Source organism: Zootoca vivipara, chromosome 17 (assembly GCF_963506605.1).
Source record: "Zootoca vivipara chromosome 17, rZooViv1.1, whole genome shotgun sequence".
NCBI classification, from domain to species: domain Eukaryota; kingdom Metazoa; phylum Chordata; class Lepidosauria; order Squamata; family Lacertidae; genus Zootoca; species Zootoca vivipara.
Window position 1 is genome coordinate 31,307,967 of NC_083292.1, and position 18,310 is coordinate 31,326,276.

At 46.7% G+C, this 18,310-nt stretch overlaps 2 protein-coding genes across 4 annotated transcripts in view; one reads left to right on the plus strand and one right to left on the minus strand.

Moving 5' to 3' along the window:
• RPS6KA4 (ribosomal protein S6 kinase A4) overlaps positions 1-6,027 on the plus strand; it is a 39,013-nt gene extending 32,986 nt beyond the window's left edge. For all 3 annotated transcript variants that reach the window (XM_035099333.2, XM_060269789.1, XM_060269788.1), the window contains exons 15-17: positions 1,358-1,517; positions 1,837-2,000; positions 2,628-6,027. In XM_035099333.2, the coding sequence (XP_034955224.1) occupies positions 1,358-1,517; positions 1,837-2,000; positions 2,628-2,843 (540 nt within the window). In that variant the 3' untranslated portion in view covers positions 2,844-6,027. The remainder of the gene's footprint in view (positions 1-1,357; positions 1,518-1,836; positions 2,001-2,627) is intronic.
• LOC118076518 (calmodulin-1) lies at positions 4,121-16,637 on the minus strand. Its single transcript, XM_035099335.2, has 6 exons — positions 16,416-16,637; positions 13,759-13,789; positions 12,964-13,107; positions 12,110-12,216; positions 10,337-10,472; positions 4,121-8,337 (listed from the first exon to the last, which is right to left on the minus strand). The coding sequence occupies exons 1-6, from the start codon at positions 16,416-16,418 to the stop codon at positions 8,309-8,311; spliced, it is 450 nt and encodes a 149-aa protein (XP_034955226.1). The 5' UTR covers positions 16,419-16,637; the 3' UTR covers positions 4,121-8,308.
• Positions 16,638-18,310: the final 1,673 nt, after the last annotated feature.

The following is an 18,310-nucleotide window of genomic DNA, read 5'->3' on the forward strand; positions in this document are numbered from 1 at the left end:
TCCTTTCTCTTCTCCTGGCTTCTCCCTTTTCACAAGCAGCCTTGCTGCCTCTTTACATATTTAATAAAGCACCTATATTTTGCCTTAAATCATCCTAGATTGCAGGGTAGGGCGCAACTTAAAATGAGTGTGCAGAAACTTCTTTTAGCAGATTTCACTGCCCCCTGCCACACAACGATCCTGTCTCCATCTCTTCTTCCCCACCCCCTCATTGCATCCCACCCCAAACCCTGCATCCCATCCCATTCCTGATTAGTAGTGCCAGGACCTCCCTCCAAATCCAGCACCACCTTCTCCCTTTGTAGTACTTGACCACTTTCCTGTGCTTCCTTCAGCAAAGCATGAGCGCTAGTAACTTGCTTCATTGTACTCTTAACAAACTGAGATTCCTTTTCTTTCTGTTACTTGTAGTTACTGATTTTCTGTATTATTTTGATCCCTCCCTACCCCTATGTCTCCGGGCAGCTGACAATTACAGTTTACAACTAGAAAACAAAGGAGAGAGAGAGAGAGAGAGAGAGAGAGAGAGAGAGAGAGAGAGAGAGAGAGAGAGAGAGAGAGAGAGAGAGAGAGAGAGAGAACACAGCAGGGTATATTATATGTAGGGACTGGTCAAGAAAGACCAATTTGAGAAAGTATGGCTTCCCTTTATCAGCTCTGTAAATAGAAAACTCTAATTGTGCTTCACGACTTCACATGTATCCTTGAGGAGAGGATTGATACATAATAGCCCTCACAAAGAAATGGATGTCTTGCAGCCCAATAGCCAGGGCCATTTTTCTAGAAAGAGAGGTGCTGGAACTCACCCTGAGCATTTACCTTGTTCTCTTATAATGGCAATGGGACTCACCTGAGACGTGCCAGAACTGAGTTTCGGTGAGTTCCAGCTGAAGAAAGCCCCGCCAATAGCTAACCTGGTGCTTATTTAAGTTCAGGTATGCACATCAAAGTGCAAGTAGATAAATAGGTACCGCTCCGGCGGGAAGGTAAACGGCATTTCCGTGCTCTGCTCTGGTTTCGCCAGAAGCAACTTAGTCATGCTGGCCACATGACCCAGAAAAACTGTCTGCGGACAAACATTGGCTCCCTCGGCCAGTAAAGCGAGATGAGCACCGCAACCCCAGAGTCGTTCGCGACTGGACTAAACTGTCAGGGGTCCTTTACCTTTACCTTTTTTTTAAATGCAGCTTTAACAAGTTACGTTTTCTAGTGATTGAGTTTACTCCTCACTGTGTTTCTGTTTGTAGTTGTATTGCTTTTAATTGTACTTATTTTGAAAACCACTCAAATACTTTTTTAAATAGCGATAACCCTTTGAGGTTGCATAAATTGTCCCTTCTGTTCTTCTCTCCTCCAGTATACCATGCTCTCTGGGCAGGTCCCCTTCCACAGCAGTCAGGAAGGGAGCGCAGCGAACCATGCAGCCGAGATCATGCACAAGATCAAGGAGGGACAATTCTCCCTGGAAGGCGAGGCCTGGAAGAACGTTTCTGAAGAGGCAAAGGAGCTGGTTAGAGGTGATGGGGGAATACACTTAAGGCACCAGTTGGGGAAACGTACATGGCGTATTCCTGTCTGAAAATGGGAAGATTGGGGGGGGGCTCTGTTGGTGCTAGGGAAATGAGGTAAAAACATTTTGCACTTGAGATTCTGAAGGTTTTTTTGGGGGGGGGGAACCCAGGCTTAGGACTGAAAGAAGTTCCTTTGTATCCATAAAAAACAACCCTCAAATCAAATGGTGAAGCAGGGAGGGTTATCTGTGGATTTGGGGATTTAAGGTCTGTAAGCAATGCTAATGCATCTTCCCTCTTCCTCGCTTGCTCTTCTTCTTCTCAGGCCTCCTCACAGTGGATCCTGTCAAGCGACTGAAGATGTCGAGTTTGCGCTACAGCGACTGGCTCCAAGATGGAAGTGCCCTCTCTTCCACACCTCTCATGACTCCGGACATTCTGGAGAGCTCAGGGCCTGCCGTGCGAACTGGCGTCAACGTTGCTTTTATGGTAAGAGGTTGGACAACCTGAGCAGGAAGTTTCTTTGGGGGAACCGAATGAGACAAAATGTAATGGCTGGAGAGCACCAGGGTTCAGAGGATCCTGCCAGGAGTTGAGGGGGCACTCCTATGCTGGTGCAGCCTGCAAGGTTCATAGGCTACACTCACCCTATGAACCTTAAGGCATGGCAAAGCTCCTCCGGAGCAGCAGCCATCTTGTTTCCCCAACATTGCTTTGCGTGTTATGTTGGGCCCGAGTGTTGAGAGGAATAAATGGCAGTCGGATGGCAGCTTTGCTATCCAGCGAGGGCGGTTACCTTCTCCCTTGAAAAGTATGCAGGGTGGAAGGAGGAAAGTGGGAAAACAGCCACTCTTCCCCACTTCCTCTTTCAGCTGTGTGCTTTCAGAGACATAGGTTTAATTCTACTGGAACTGATCCCAGATCTCTTGGAAAAGCAAAGTGTTTGTGAGCACTTTCTTTCCAGCTTTCTGGAGGAGGGTTGTTGGCTGATGTGGGGGAGTGGGAAAAGATCGAAAACCCAAATTTTGCCCACAAGCCTAAAAAAAGGTGGCTAGGGTTTCGAAACAAAAGACAAAGGGACAAACCCTCAAGCTTCAACTCTTTGTCCTCTCCCAGGCCTTTAACAAGGGCAAGCGTGAAGGCTTTTTCCTGAAGAGCGTGGAGCACGCCCCCCTTGCCAAGCGACGCAAACTGAAAATGTCAAGCACTGGCGCCGAAGCCCGTCGCAGCAGCAGCAGCAGCTCCTCCTCTTCCTCTTCCTCCTCCTCCGCGACTTCTTCTCGCCCCCACAAAGCCAAGGTTCCCAGAGTTTGCCACGACCCTCCCTCATAGCACCCCGGGGAGACGAGGTGCATCGCTTGGTCAGGAGGGAAGTGGGTATTTATTGTCTATGTTGCTGTTGAGGGAGGAAGCCCCCTCCCTCCACCCCCACCCCCACCTTCATTCATGATGGGGTCTGTTTTGTTGTCCAAAGTGGCCCACGTATTTCGGAGGAAAACTCTCTCTGCGGGGAAAGATTTGCAGCCCCCACCCCCTGCCCAAAGGATGACTCCTTGTGTTTCTTGCAGGGCACGCAGTTGCTGTAGTGAGAACAAGGAGACCATAAGGCAGCCCCGTAAGAAGGCACCACACCTTTTTAAATACCAAATCTGTGTTCCCTTTCTGATGGTTCAGGGCCTGCCATCCCATTGCAAAGGCGGGGCCAGGAGAGGTTGGGTTGTATGTGCAGGTTTTTTTTTACATTGATCAAGCGGAGGCCATGTGGAGGTGATGCCTTTCCATCCCAGCCCTCCCCCTGAAAGCACAAGAGGGGCTGGTCCCTTTTCCTGAGGGACTGGAGTCAGGTGATTTAAGGTCAGGGGTTACAATTGAAGAGGAACCCAGCCAAAAACAGCTGAGCTATTTTCATTAACTTCATCATGGCTTTTGTAAGACGTGGATTTGCCTCCCTTGAGTCCAAAGCTATGTATCGGGGGAGGGTGTGTGTAGACATTTTCTCCTGGGAAAGGCTGCTAAAATACAGCAAAAAACAAACAGGAAGGTTTTTTTTCTGGCACACAGCTGAGTGCCAAGGAAAATTTTCGGCACCTCCTGCTATTGTTAAACGAGAGAGGGTGGTCTCTAACATTAGTAAATGCACAGAGCAGACCCACTGAAATGAATGGGCATGCTAACTTGGGAACACTTTTTTCAATGGGTCTACTTGGGAATACAACCCAAAGGAGCAGGGCCATGCTGAAAGTAGTCTCAAGACAGGGAACGAGGGCTTAGTATCGCAGGGATGGGGCAGGCAGAATCACTCACCACTTTATTTAATATAGGATGCACCGTGGATGCAAATGGGTTAACAAGCCAAATAGGAACCTCTACAGAAATGCGGGGTAGGGGGTGGGAGGAGATGTCTTCTGAGGGATTTTCCCAAATTTCTGATAATGTGAGGCAAAAAGGGTCTTTGGTTTTTGCCTTACAATGACAGCAGAATCTACTGTGCTGGGAGATTCTGTATATTAAAGCTCAGGCACTTCAGGAAACAAAAATGGGATGAGCGGGTGGGGATGTTGAGGGGGAGAGAGAGAGTATATTTTTAGAGAGAAATATCTGTATGTTTATTTAAAAAAATGCTGCAGGCAGGCTTGAGGGGTGGAGTTTGTGTGATAACACACTTGAATTTAGCAGTGGGAAGGGAGAAAATCAATCTCTCTCTCAGCTTCAGAAATCTGTCCCATCTCCTTGTTCACTTAAGAGGTAGAACAAGAAAAAATGTAGAAAGATGGGGAAGGAACTTCATCACATTGTTAAATCCAATTCTGTTAACACATTGTAACTGCACTGGGAATCAGATTTTAGTTAGAACCAGTTACTTCCCACTTTTTAAGACAGACAAAATGGAAGTGTTGAATTTTGCTCACTTCTAATTTGAGAGCAGGACCCTGATTGCATTAGCTTGGATAGGATCATTAAACAGAAATTTAGAACTTCGCTCATCACAACTTGGAAGTTTGCACAGAGATCCCATTTCCAAAATTCAGATTTATTTTTTTACTACAAAGACCCACCCCATCTGTAACTGTATAAATGTGAAAGTCATGTTGCAACATTTGAAGTTTTTAAGCAGAGGTTGGATGTCCATACGTCACTGATGCTTTAGTTGAGATTTCTGCATTGCAGGTGGGTAGGAGATGACCCTGAGGGCCCCTTCCAACTCTACAATTCTATGATTAATTTGTGGGGTTTTTGTAACCCCATTTTGCTTACACTACTGTTGCAGAAAGCTTATGTTCAAATTTTGTCAAAAGTCCAAGCTTTTAAAAGCACGTGTTTTCGTACATGTTTGTGGAGCACTGGGAATAGGGGTGTAGAGGGATTCTAATTACCTACATTTGTTAATCAGATTAAGGGGGGATGACTGAAACCTGAAGTCAGCCAATGACTCTGGAGATTCAGAGCAGATAAAATGGAGGACTGGTTTAAAAGGTGCGGAATTAACTATGGAACTCACAGCCATAGTTGATGGCCACCAATTTGGATGGCTTTAAAAGGGGGACAAGGCTATCAATGGCTACTAATCCTAGTGCCTGTATACTACCTCCCAGCTCAAAGGCACCATGCTTCTGAATAATGGGAGGGAAAACAGCAGAAGACTGCTGTCCTCATTTCCTGCTTGTGGGTTCCCCATAGGCATCTGCCTGGCCACTGTGAGAATGGAATGCTGGACTAGATAGGGCTTTGGCCTGATCCAGCAGGTTCTTAAAGATGCAGAACTGTGTTAAGGTGGTAATCACTATTGAGGCCCAGATCTAAGAAATTCTAGTATATAGCAAGTGTATGAATAGAAAGGCATGTGTATGCGTCTGTCTAGATTATCTAATCTGGAATGAAAATGTTATTGTAGTAAAATAATATGCCAGAATGCCCTGAAATAAGAGGAAAGGGGAGAATTAGGTTTAGACAGCAATCTTTTACACATTTACATAGAAGGAAGTCTCATTGAAACAATAGCACTTGCTTCTGAGTAGACGTAGATAGGAGTGCATTGTTAGTCACTTTAAAGGGAAGTGCAATTATAGAGATAAACTACCTGGTAACTTTGAAGCCAGAGAGGGGGAAATAATAGGTTCCTCCCTCGCCAACCCCAAAAAGTGGAAATTTTGAAATCTATTTCATGGATTAACTAGCTGTATCAATTCAACCCAGGATATGCAGTGAGGTCAGCCTTTTAACTAGCTTGAATTCCCTCAGTAATTACCTTACATCCTCAACAGCTGAAGAAAACTGCTCTCACCTCACTATTTATAGCTAATCTAGCTTTGGTGTTAGAATATAAAGTCTTCACCTTAAGGGAAAATATTTAAACAAATTCTTTCTTTTCTGTGTTTCACAAAATTTCCACCCACCCGCCTTTTTTAACTGATATTGAGGGGCAGGAAAGTGAAACCACAGATAATATTCCCCCTCAAAAAAAAAAAAAACCCTTTCCCCCTTCCTGGGCATGAAAAAGTGCAATTTCTTTTGGAGATGAATTGGATTTCCTGGGCAGCTCCTAAATGCTTCTTGCTGATTTGAGGAAAATGGACTAGAGGAGAGAAAATGTGTTTGTTTTGGTCACAATATGATGGGGAGAGGGTCCCAAAACAGCTCTTCTGCTTCCATTCCCTTTGGGAGTGAGCGAGTGTGAAACATTTATCTGTTCTTCCCCAGAGAACCCATTCTTGCTTCGTCACCAGTGTGAATGGGTCGGTGTTTAACAGAGAAACTCTGGGCATATATCTATGCTACTTATTTGAACTGTCTAACTTGTTTTAAGTGGACTCTCAGCTAAGGAACTCTATTTAAATAAACTGCAAAGATCTCAAACAAGGAATTCTCAACACCTGTACCAAAACTACATTTCCCCTTTTGGGAATAGCACGACAATAACTGCCATTAAAAAAGTTTAGATTTGTAGCAGAGATGCTTACCGAAAAGAGTCTTGCCAGCTGCTCCCCCTCGGTTTTTTTTTTGTTGTTTTTTTTGCACTTGGCAGCTTTTTTCATTTGGGGAGTGAGGGGGCTCCCTCTCCTTGGGGAATTGGGTATCCATGTGTGTTTCTGTTTATACGTACGTGTGTGTGTGTGTGTGTGTGTGTCTTAATTGCCATATCCCCCATACTCTATGCTGAAGAGATGGTGGAGGATTGAGTGGGAATGTATTCTTAAGCAGCACAAAAGGCCAAGAACCAGCCATCAGGGGCATCTCATCCATGCAACCAAACCTTGTGTATTTTTTATTTGAAAATAAAAATCACCTCTGAAGCCAAAGTGTTTTGTCTTACTCTTGGCACTGGGAAGCCTATGCCTCCCTCTCCAAGTGCAACAGAGGTTGTCACCAAATGCAACAGCAAGGTCTAATCACCCACTTAGCCAAAACCGGAGCACTTACCAGTCATGAGATAAACTTGGCCAGACTGAACTTTATTTCATAGATACTGTATATACTAGACCCAGGATAGTCCAAAGGCAACATGGAAATTGTGCGGTTGATGCATTCCTGCAGCAAATCCAGATGAGCAGACCCAACCTCTGGTTTGATTTGCAGAGCTTGATGCAAGAGGCCTGGAACAGGGTATGTGTCAAGGTTAACATGCAGAACTCAAGATGATCCCTTGATTGTGTTTTCATTAGGCCCCAGAGATCCAACTGCAGCCCTCACCGTCTGCCCATATGGATCCCCACTGTGGCCACACTTGCAGTTTTGGATGCCAGTGTATAATTTCCTTCTCTTGCCTTGCCCACTTTTTGGACTCTTTCCCACGTTGGACTCCTAGTGCGCAGTAGCTTCTGAATTCCACCAATCTGATGTTGCTCTGAGGTCATCATAAACACCCCTTATGCATAAATAAAGCCTCCCTACAGGCTAAAGTGCCCCATTGGCTGTCTGCCCCATTTTTAAGCCACCCACAACCAAAAGAGAACCAGTCCCAGTGATGATTCACACAAGGTGGGAAGCTTGTGAGAAAATGCTACTCTCCAGTTTCTGGGAAGACAAGAATGAAAAGGGATCTGTGGAGCTCTTTGCATGGGAAGGGGATCTCTACAGAGATTTGTTTCCAAGCTGGTGAGAAGAACAGATGCTGCAGCCTATTGCCTTGAAGGAGCAAACTGTCTTTAGACAAAGCACACTGGGCCCACCCTTTTGAAACACACAGACTTTATTCAAAAGAAGAAAAAGAAACCGTACACCAACTGGAATGGAACAGAATCATTCCCTGAAGCCACTGGAAGGTAAGGGAAGAGGAGGTAGGGCACGACAATTATTAAGAGGTGTAACAGTTACAATATACCCAAGATATGCAGATATTCCCAGGAAGACAACTGCAGATGGCGGAAGGAGGCACTCGGCTGAACAAAACAGTTCATGGATGCAAGGGTTACACGCTAACTGGGGTGTGGCCTTTGGAGAGGGAAGGAGCGTAGGCGCAAGGCAGCGGTGGAGCCAAGGGTGGAGGGGCGGCCTTCACTATGGCAGTTCCTCTCCACCACTGGGCCTCCCACAATGCTAGGAGTTGGGCCTTGCGTTGCTTCTCCTGGCCAGGGCTCTCCATTGGCTTCCTGCCATCCCAGCTGCACCCACCGCGGGCACTAGTATGTAAACCAAGAGGGAGGGGGAAGAGACAGCAGAGAATGGCCACAAACCGCTAAAGCATCAATGGAGGCGTTGAGTGCCGGACAGACAGGAGGAGCTGGAGAAGATTTCTATGGTAAGCAGACACGTCCTTCCATTCTGCACAGGGAAAGGGAATGGGGTGGCAGCTGCTTCTCTTATTTGGCAGTCATCATCTGTACAAACTCTACAGGAGCAAAGGAGACAGGAAAGGAAAGTAAATCAGGACATTCAAGAGACGGGCACCTTTCTAAACATCTCCTACCTATGCATTTTAAAATAAAAAAATAATGGATTTTTTTTATGTGCTTACCTAGGGTTGCCATAGGTCTGGATTTTCCAAGACATACCCAGACATATGGCAGTCCATGTCGGCAGTGCTCAAAAACAGCTTTTGTGATTTTGTCCAAAAAGATCAACAACTTTGGCACAAAAAGAAAGTATGTTTTTGATAAGCTTCAGTTCTGAAAAGCTGTGCTTGCTACTGTCAATGGTAGGGGGGAAATGTGCCAGGAGACTTCATAGTGCTACTCAGATGTTTAGGAAGACATGAGTCATTTTGGTATTATGGATGTACTTGCAAGGCATCTCTACCAGGAGGTAGAATTTGACAAAAGTGACCCTTTGTCCCAGCTTAGCACAAATACCTGCACCATTGATGTGGGAGTGGTTGCCATCAGTGAGTGCTCTGTGAAGATCCATACAGTGGGCAGTAAGTGCCTCTTCTGGTAGCTTGTAAAGGATGTCCAAGTATCCCCATGGACTTCTGCAAAATTCCAGCTGCTCAAGTCACTCTTCAGCTGATACATGAGCAGGTTCAACAAAAGTACAGCTCTCCCGTTTGAAGATTCCGTTTGGGCTACTGCATTCATCGTGAATCTGACCCTCATATTCACAATGAAATACTCAATAGTGAGATAAGAGACCAATCTACCCTTACTCTGGGCATGGGGATTTTGCCGGCCTGGTTACCTCATTCCAACAAATGGCCTACTTCTTGTAGCTGTGGAGAGAGTGATGGAGCTCAGGGAGGGGGACTTGCAGCCACAGCCATTGTGTGTGCTGAACATGATGAAGAATAGAGGCCTACACCTCCACAAGGCTTTCCTGCAAGAGCAGCAGAGAGGAGGCCAGCAGCAAATCACAACCAGAAGAGATGTAGCTCCAGGAAGCCGAAAGAAGCTCCACCGGAAGGGGTTTCGAATTTGGAGGAGGTACTCTGGAGAAGCACAAGCCAAACCCTATTCCATTATCCCCACAAACTGAAGCGCATCTCTCAGGCGATTTGATCCCAGGGCAAGGAGGTGTTGCGGGCAAGGATTCTCCCATGTAGTCGGTGCATGCAACAATTGTTTCATATGCCCCCCGACTTCATACACACATGCATCAGTCTTTGTAGCACGGGCAAACCACACCTGCCCAAGTCCCCATAAGCATGTGAGCAGCCCTGCAAATCTGACCATGGGGGAGGGGCACACAGAAGGCTCTTCTCGCCCAGGGCACTGTTTGTCCCAGGGCCAGAGTCTGCCCTTTCATCATCATCATCATCATTATCCATTATTATTATTTCTATTTATATACCGCCCTTCATCCAAAGACCCTGGGGCAGAACACAGTTTACGCAGCACCAAAACATAATGTACAGCTTAATAATAAAATAATCATAGTAACAATCCCCCCACATTTAACAGGTCATAGATTATTTAATGGATGAAGGCCTGGATAAAGAAGAATGTTTTCCCCTGGCACCTAAAGATATGTAATGACAGTGCCAGGCGAGCTTCTCTGGGGAGAGCATTCCACCGGTGGGGAGCCACCACAGAAAAGGCCCGTTCTTGTGTTGTCACCTTCTGAAAGTCTCGGGGAGGAGGGGATATAGAAAAGGGCCCCAGATGAAAAGTGCAGGGTCCAGGTTGGTTTGTATGGGGAGAGAGGCAGTCCTTAAGGTATCGAGATCCTGAGCCATGTAAGGCTTTATAGTTCAAAACCATCACTTTTAAAAATTAGATTCTTGGGGCTTTCTTAAAGATCTACACAAGTTTCTAGCATCCATCTTTCTAAACAAATCTCTGATAATTATGTGGGCCATAATTCCTGAGCAAGACCCACTGAAACAAAGACAACTTGCCCAAGAGGGTAGAGGCTGTGTGGTGCCACATGCCACTGCACCCAACTCCCCTCCTCACCTTCATAATTGACTTGTCCATCGCCATCTATGTCAGCTTCCCGGATCATTTCGTCAACTTCTTCATCCGTCAGCTTTTCGCCTAAGTTGGTCATGACGTGACGCAGCTCCGCAGCACTGATGTAGCCATTGCCGTCCTGTGTGTGGAACCAGGAAAGGGTGCATTAGACAAAGCTGGGCCAAGCCAATTTCCATCCATCAACACCTGGAAAGGACCAGACCATGGAGAACTGTCCCCAGGGAGAGAGGCAGAAGACGTTGGCATCCAGAATAACCTATTACTCCATCCACAGCAGGCTTGTCCATTCTCCCCATAAAGCAAATTAGTGCATTTTTAAAGAAACATAAAGAAGCAGCACAGATGCATGTGACTATTTACGCAAGGAAAGAATGTGGCTGTGCTGTGGTCCTCCTTGCTGGCCACTGTAAGAACAGGATGCTGTAACAGATGGACCTTTGACCTGATCCAACAGAAAGGCTCTTCCTATTTTCTTAACCCCCATACTTGACACTGATCCTTTCCGCTGTGGACTGTGGAACAATACTTCCAAACAAGCCACATGGCTTCTAACCCAGTTATTGCCTCTCTCCTTCCACTTTTATTCCTCTGTAAATATGTTTTCTTCCTTGAAGAGACCCTTTCTTCACTCCTCTCTACAAATTTACAGTTGATTCTAAGTTATTTTTTAACTATTTGCATATTTGTTTTGTTTTGACATTTTCTCCAGTCAATTTCCTCTCAAATGTCAAAGAAGGGAGGGGGAAAATGTGTGATAACCCGGGGAATAGATTCCTCATGTCCTAGCCAGTTGGCCAAGTGGCCTGGATTCAGATGGAAATGGAGTTCTTGCCCCAGGGCTTATTTGGCGCCCAGAATAAAACCGAAAGCGACTCAATGAGACTGAATGTGTGAGGAACGTTACTGCACTCACCGAAAAGCTGCACCTCACAAAAGGAGTCTAGGAAGCACTTAAAACTCCATTCCCAGTTCACGCAGAGCATCAGCCAGGCCTGCTGGCTCCACTGTTCTCCCATGTGAACCAACTGCATCTCTAGTAGGACACCAAACCATCCTCTGTAGTGAGAAGAGGGAGGATCATAATGGCCAACACTAAGGCTTTTACCACTACGGGTCTTGCCGCCAGTAGTTCCTAGGAAACGTGCTAAGCAATTTTCAATCTCTGGCTAAATAGCAGCAGTTTCTATTGTACAACCTTTCCCCAATCACTGGAATAATTTTGCTTCAAAGAAAAACAAGGTGGCAGAGCTAAAAGGGCAGAGAGCCTGGAAAACCTCTGTGAAAGTGTTGATCCCAACCAGGAAGAACGGCACCTAGCCAGCAAGAAAGCTGGTCTTAGTTTTACTGTTCTAGCTATAGGACTGGTGTGACCTAACGGACTTTTGGCATTCAGGTTCAGCTCAAAAATTCCTACCCTTGGGCTCCTGGAAATCTCTTTCCAAGCCTATCCTGAGGCCTTGGAATTAAGAGTCTCTCATATGCTGGGATACATCAGAACCTTTGGCTGATGTTACTGAACTACAACTCCCACCAGCCCCAGCAAGCATTGCCAATGATGGGAGTTGTAGTTCAGCAACATGTGGAGGGCCAAAGTATCCCCACACCTGGGATAAGCATCTCTCCTGCTGTAGGCCATCCACTGGAGAAAAGGGCTGCTGAGCATGTGGCAGAATGCTACTCCCTCTGGTCGCACTAGTGAACAAGTTGTGTAGAATCCTAGCAAACATCTTTTCGTCACAAAATTAGCCCCCCTACCTTGTCAAAGACTCGGAAGGCCTCACGAATCTCTTCCTCGCTGTCTGTGTCCTTCATCTTCCGAGCCATCATGGTGAGGAATTCTGGGAAATCGATGGTGCCATTCCCTGGAGAAGGGTCAGCTCTTTAGTGCTGTGCCTAAAAAACTGCTGCTGAGATCACGTGTATAGCAACATGGAAGTCTTGTCCGCTGGTCTGCCCCCTCCCACCTAGCAGGGTCAATACTTTTCAAGGGAACAATGGCTACTGGAAACACTTTCCTCTTCCCCCTGGACAGGGCAACAACGGCTTTGCCAGACACCACAGTGGGTGGAAAAACCCAGTTTCAGGTGTGTGTTCAAGTAACTGAGGGGAATAAGGGGAAAGGGCCATCTAAGTGCCGGATAGGCCCTGCTCTCTTTAGGAAGGAGCCACAACGTTCCATGATTGAACTTGGGTTATCCTCACAGGCTGTCCTTCCACTAGGATCAGCCTGTGAGTTCAAGAAGGCAACTCCTCACCTTCCTGCCCAGGTTTCAACAGCACACAAGGACAGCTTGCTGTCGCTTCCACCCAAAAGGCTGCTGTGAACCCAGCACCCTCCAAATGTTCACTTCCATCTTCTACTTTGGCCCTGACCAATGAGGATTGGGGCTTATGCATCTTGTAGGATGCAACTACTGTTACCCAACCCTGAGACCTTTCACTACAGCAAGTTACAAAGACTAAAATAAATGTGTCAATTTCCCACCTGCACCACATATATGGACCAAAGAAACAAGACAATCCAAATTGGAGGGTCAGGAAAATCCAATATCTGTTACACCACTACCCCATTTCCCACCCGTCCCCAGAGTCTTGAGTGCCCAGCTCACCATCAGCATCCACCTCATTGATCATGTCTTGCAATTCCGCCTCGGTGGGGTTCTGCCCCAGGGAACGCATGACGGTGCCAAGCTCCTTGGTGGTGATGGTGCCGTCGCCATCCTTGTCAAAGAGGGAGAAGGCCTCTTTGAACTCTGAGAGAGGCAGGGGAGAGAGACAGCTCAGGGCCAGATATTACCCCCTGCAACCCAAGTCCCAGCCCCCAAACTCAGAAAGGAAAACAGAAGGAAAGGGGCTAGCTAAGTACATTTGTAACCTGCTCGGCAGGTGTGGAGAGGGGAAGGAGTACCCAGGTTGTGTTTGGGGGCAGAACGCTAGTATTCCCCCATGCAGGTTATCCAAGTCTTGCTGGGGGATGGAACTGCCCTAATGCATCAGCCCTTAAAAGATCCTGGGCCCAAACACCCAATATTGTCTTAATAGCATTTTTTTTCAGGATGCAGCTACATCAGCATGCTCCTCCCCTCCCTCCAAGGTACACTCAGCTACCTTTGAGTGTTCAAATCAGTTGGGTAGATGAGGTCAAGCAGTATTCAGAGAAGTGCTTTTGAGGAAGGACATTACACATGCTCCTGTTTAACACAGAAAAGGAGCAAAGGCTGGGAGATTGTGAGGCAGCGAGTTTAGCGAGGACATTCAGGGCCAAGCGTTTGGATGGAGGACCAAATCCAGCACTGATTGCTGGCTCTCTTGGCATTTATGCCACACAACTGGTACCACCAACCCTTTAGATTTTGACAGATGCTGCCAATGTTCCTGTCCCCAGGAGCAAGATAATTTCTCACCTGCTATTTGCTCCTCTGTCAGCTGATCAGCCTGCAGGAAAGCCATGAAGGATGGTGGGGGAAGAAAGAGAAAATCAGTCAGTTTTGCAGGCCTCGCCTTCCTGGTCCATGACAGCCACACCCCATTTCTTTCTCTTTCTCCATCAAGCTCAGGACTGTCAACACTGATTGTCAGCAGTTCATCAGGATTTCAGCTTGGGGTCTCCCCCAGCCCTTCCTGGAGATTGAACCCGGGAGCTTCTGCATGCAAAGCAAATGCTCTTCCCAAGGTACAGTTCATCACCTTCAGCCTTCAGGAAGGGCAACATGAGGTTGCCAGCTCCTTTCTGACACTCTTCTCCACACATCCTGTACTGCCCGCTTCCAAACCTGGATGGGCTCCTGCTACCTATGGTTCCCACCTCACCTACTTCAAGTTCTTCTAACCCTTCCTTATGCAGCCTTATCACATGCTCCAAGTTCCTGTGTCAATAACCCACTTTAGATGGTTAGCATTTTTCTATTTATAACCAACATTTATGGTGGTTTACAAAGCGGTATAAGCACAAAAACAGGAGAGAGGGAGGTATTTGCCCTACGAAGGCTACAGTCTACATTTTCAAAGTCGGAGGACACAACAGAGCTCGGGAATATGTGCCCCTCCCCTCTTCATCAGAAGGTGGGTGAACAACATCACACCAACCCCTTCAATATTCTCCTTTTATAACCATAAGGGGAGTTTTAATCCTCTCTCAGGGAAGCTTCTCTTTCCAGTTTCTCAACTGTCTTTCCACTAATTCTTTATTTAATGGAAACCACATAAGATAGAGGGAGAACAAACAGAGATCCTCCCTCCTGTCTGCTCATACTGCATCTCCCAACCCCATCATCTGTCTTGGGATTCACCCCTGCTCCCTTTATATTTCCATTCTCAATCTGTGCAAGGCCTTAGGTAAAGGCAGTAGCTCAGTGGAAGAGCACCTGCTTTGCATGCCAAAGGTCCCTGGTTGGAGCCCCAGCATCTCCAGGCTGGGCTGGGGAGCACTTCTGCCAGAAAACCCAGAGAGCCACTACCAGTCAGTATTGACACTACTGAGCTAGATGGACCAATGATCTGGATCTCTACAAAGCACATTATTTTGCATTTTTAAAACTTTGATTTACTAGCCACTCCTCACAATAAAGTCCAATGTTCTTATGCATCCTCACTTTGAAATATACCCTTGTCTATATATTGTCATTATCTCATTTTTAAACTTGGGTGAGGAGATGCCTTAAGCACAGTCATTCTCTCAAGCATGCACACAACTCCTTGAAGGGTGTGTCCCCCATTTATTACTCTCACCCCCCCCCTTGCATACACAAGCCTCTTTTCTCCCCCACCAGGTGTCCACTACCATTTCTCTTTCTCAGCAGTTCAAGTGGCCTCAAAATGAGGAGGTTTTCTAGTCACACAACAGAATCTCCTTTTAAAGGCACCCCTGTTTTCTATCCACCTGCTCTGAATTTTGCAAATTATTATGTTCTTCCCACTTCCAGACACACAAACCCCTTTATCATCTTCTCTCATCATTACACCACTTGCCTTCTTCAGGAGTTTTCTTGCCAATGCTCCATTTTTTATCAACTGTCTCTTCTTAGCTGAGCACCCCACTTTGGGGGGGAATATGACGACCCCCCGACTATCCCATTATCAACACTTTTATCAAATCCTCACTCATATTTAAGGGATCCTCTTCTCAGCATCCCAGTCTCTCTCTGCCAGCACTGCATACTTTTATGAGGCCTTTTGGGACTCCTCTGCCCCCTAGCCAAGGCACAGGCAAACTTGCCCTCCAGATGTTTTAGGACTACAATTCCCATCATCCCTGACCACTGGTCCTGTTAGCTAGGGATGATGAGAGTTGTAGTCCCAAAACACCTGGAGGGCCGAGTTTGCCTATGCCTGCCCTAGCCCATTCCAAGAAAACTTCCACCTTCATTTTTAAGGGGTGTTCCACAGGTGCAGCTGTTTTTGAGGTGATTCCTTTCTTGACTCCTCATGCTTTTGGGGAGAAGTTAAAAGATTCCCCTTAGACTTCATCACCCCCACATCCTTTGCAAAGGGAGGGGAAATGTACAGTTTTTTCTTCCTCTACACCCATCTCCTATTAACCCATCCACTTCCAGCTCCTCAAACCCCCCACATAGGTAAAAATAAAAATAGGGGGTGGGAGAGGGAAAGACACTTTGAACCCCCCTCCCACTTCTTCACCTTCCTAAGCTTCCACCCTATAATATGCCATCATTTGTGGGATGTTCCAGCCCCCCTCCCTATGACCCAGTAATATGATAAAAGCCACAAAAGCCCCCATATTCCGCCCCCATCAGACACCCCCATCTTTTATTAACACAAGCCCACGCACATCCTATTTAGGGGAGGGGATGTGAATCCTAAAAAACCTTATTTAACTTGGACTTGATCATCGCAAGACCTCCATCATGGAAGACCCCTCCCCAACACACACACCTTCATTTTGGAGAGGGTCCCCTCCCCATATAGCCCTCCATTGAGAAAAGGGGCCTGACCCCTTCCCTCCTTAAGACGCCACACTGCGGGGGGGGCAGGTCTAGACTCCCCTCCTCACATGACCTCACGCTTAGCCCCCTCCCCATTTAAGCCCCCCTCCCTCTCTCACCATGGTGACGTGGGGGAGGGGAAGCGGCGCTGCGACCTCTCAGCTCCTGCCTGGCGTCCGTCTCCCTCCACCCGGGGCTGAGTCGTCGCCGTTGCCCCGCTCGCGCAAGCGCTCTCGCCCGCCCTCTTCTTCTTCTTCTGCTCTAACGGCAAGCGCCGAACGTTACTTCCCGGGCCCCGCGCGCACGCGCATTCTCCTCCCTCCGGCAACCAGGGCCGCAGCAATAGGAAAGGCGGCCCTTTAAATAACCCCCGGTCCCGCCCCCTCCGCAGTCACGTGCGCCGCCGCCCGACGTCTCATTGGCCTAGCCTCACCTGCATTGCGTCAGGGGAGGCAGCTTAAAGGGAAAGCCGCGAGGAAATAGGGCGTATTGTGAGCCGGCGGCCGGGAAGGAGGAGAGGGCGGGAATGTAAATAAGTGGGTTACGGGGAGGAGGAAGTTGTGGAGGAGAGAGGAATGCTGTCGGCGGTATTTTTTGGAGGGTGATTAAAGGGGAGGTGTTGTTAAAAGGGATGGCTGGGTGTGATAATTCCTTTTTCTTTTCCTATTTAGGACTGCTGGGAGCATATGAATGAATGAACCAATCTTTATTTGCATCAGCCATCGGCCATAGCAATGAAACAACCCTACAATATACAAAGAAAAGAAATAAAAAGTCGATTATATAAAATACATTTTAGAGTTTTGGTTCAATAGTACTGGATCTTATTCTAATTGCCCCAGCTAAAACCTTGCAACCTTTGCTGTCACCTGCTCATCTTGATCTGCCAAGAGAAAGGAAACTCTGGCAGTGGGTGGGCAACCCAGAATGGACAAAAAAAGAGGGGTGATAACATCATTCCTCAAGTCTTTATCAAGAGTGCAAGCCAGAAGGCATATTAAACTGTCCTGTACTCCTTTGTCATTTTACTCCGGGGCTGGGGACCTTGTGGCCCTCCTGGTGTTGCTGAACTACAACTCCCATCAACTTTCCCCATTAGTCTTTGTGGCTCATGGTAGTTCGAGTCCAACATCTGGAGGGTACAAAGGTGATCCCCATCCTTTTTGCAGGGTTTTGAAATTCCAAGGGATTTCAGAGATTGTATTTTTAAATACCCAATTCACAAAATAATTAATTGAAGCTTGGCAGTAACAAGAAGCACATTTGAGTATCGTGTGAAGGGTACATAAACAGGCACTGTGGAGGAAAGTACCAAAACTCAACATGTTAACCACTCTTCACATGCATTCAATAGTTTCTTTTGCAGGAATAATTCATACACATCCCACTTCTTATGGAAAAGGGTGTAAGTTATGTAGTGTACCCAACACCCACAGCCCAATCCTCTACACAGCATTGTCTGTGGCCCCCAAGCCTCAGCCTGCTAGTATCCACAGATTATTCATTAGTCTTTAATTGCCGAGTCAGAGCCCACTACCAGCTCACAAGCTGGTCTCAGGTGGGTCACAATAAAATAAATGAGCATCAGCAGTATTACCCCTCTATATCGATGGTAAAAAGAAAAATTCCTGCCTGCTTTTTTCGGTTAAAGATAGGTCCCGTGTCGGGAAAGGTTGAAAGATACTGTATGTTTACAGCTGGAAATAAGGGTTTTGAAAAAGCAAAAGAAAGTCCGGAGATATTCAGCCTGTTTAATTATTTGTCCCAATCCCAAATTCCACACTTGTGCAACATGATCAAGGTAAACACATGTCTGGAAGTCACCCAGCCTAGAAAACACCCTCTCTGCTGGCTCTCCTCCATCAGACTCAATCCTATTTCTAGCTAGAGCTATTATGCTCCCTGTTTAACAGGTATTCTTTAACAAATGTATAAAACTGTGTATCAGCTTGAGGCCATCAAAGCACAACGAACAATGAATACCATTCCTACAAACTCTTTTTTAAAAAAATCT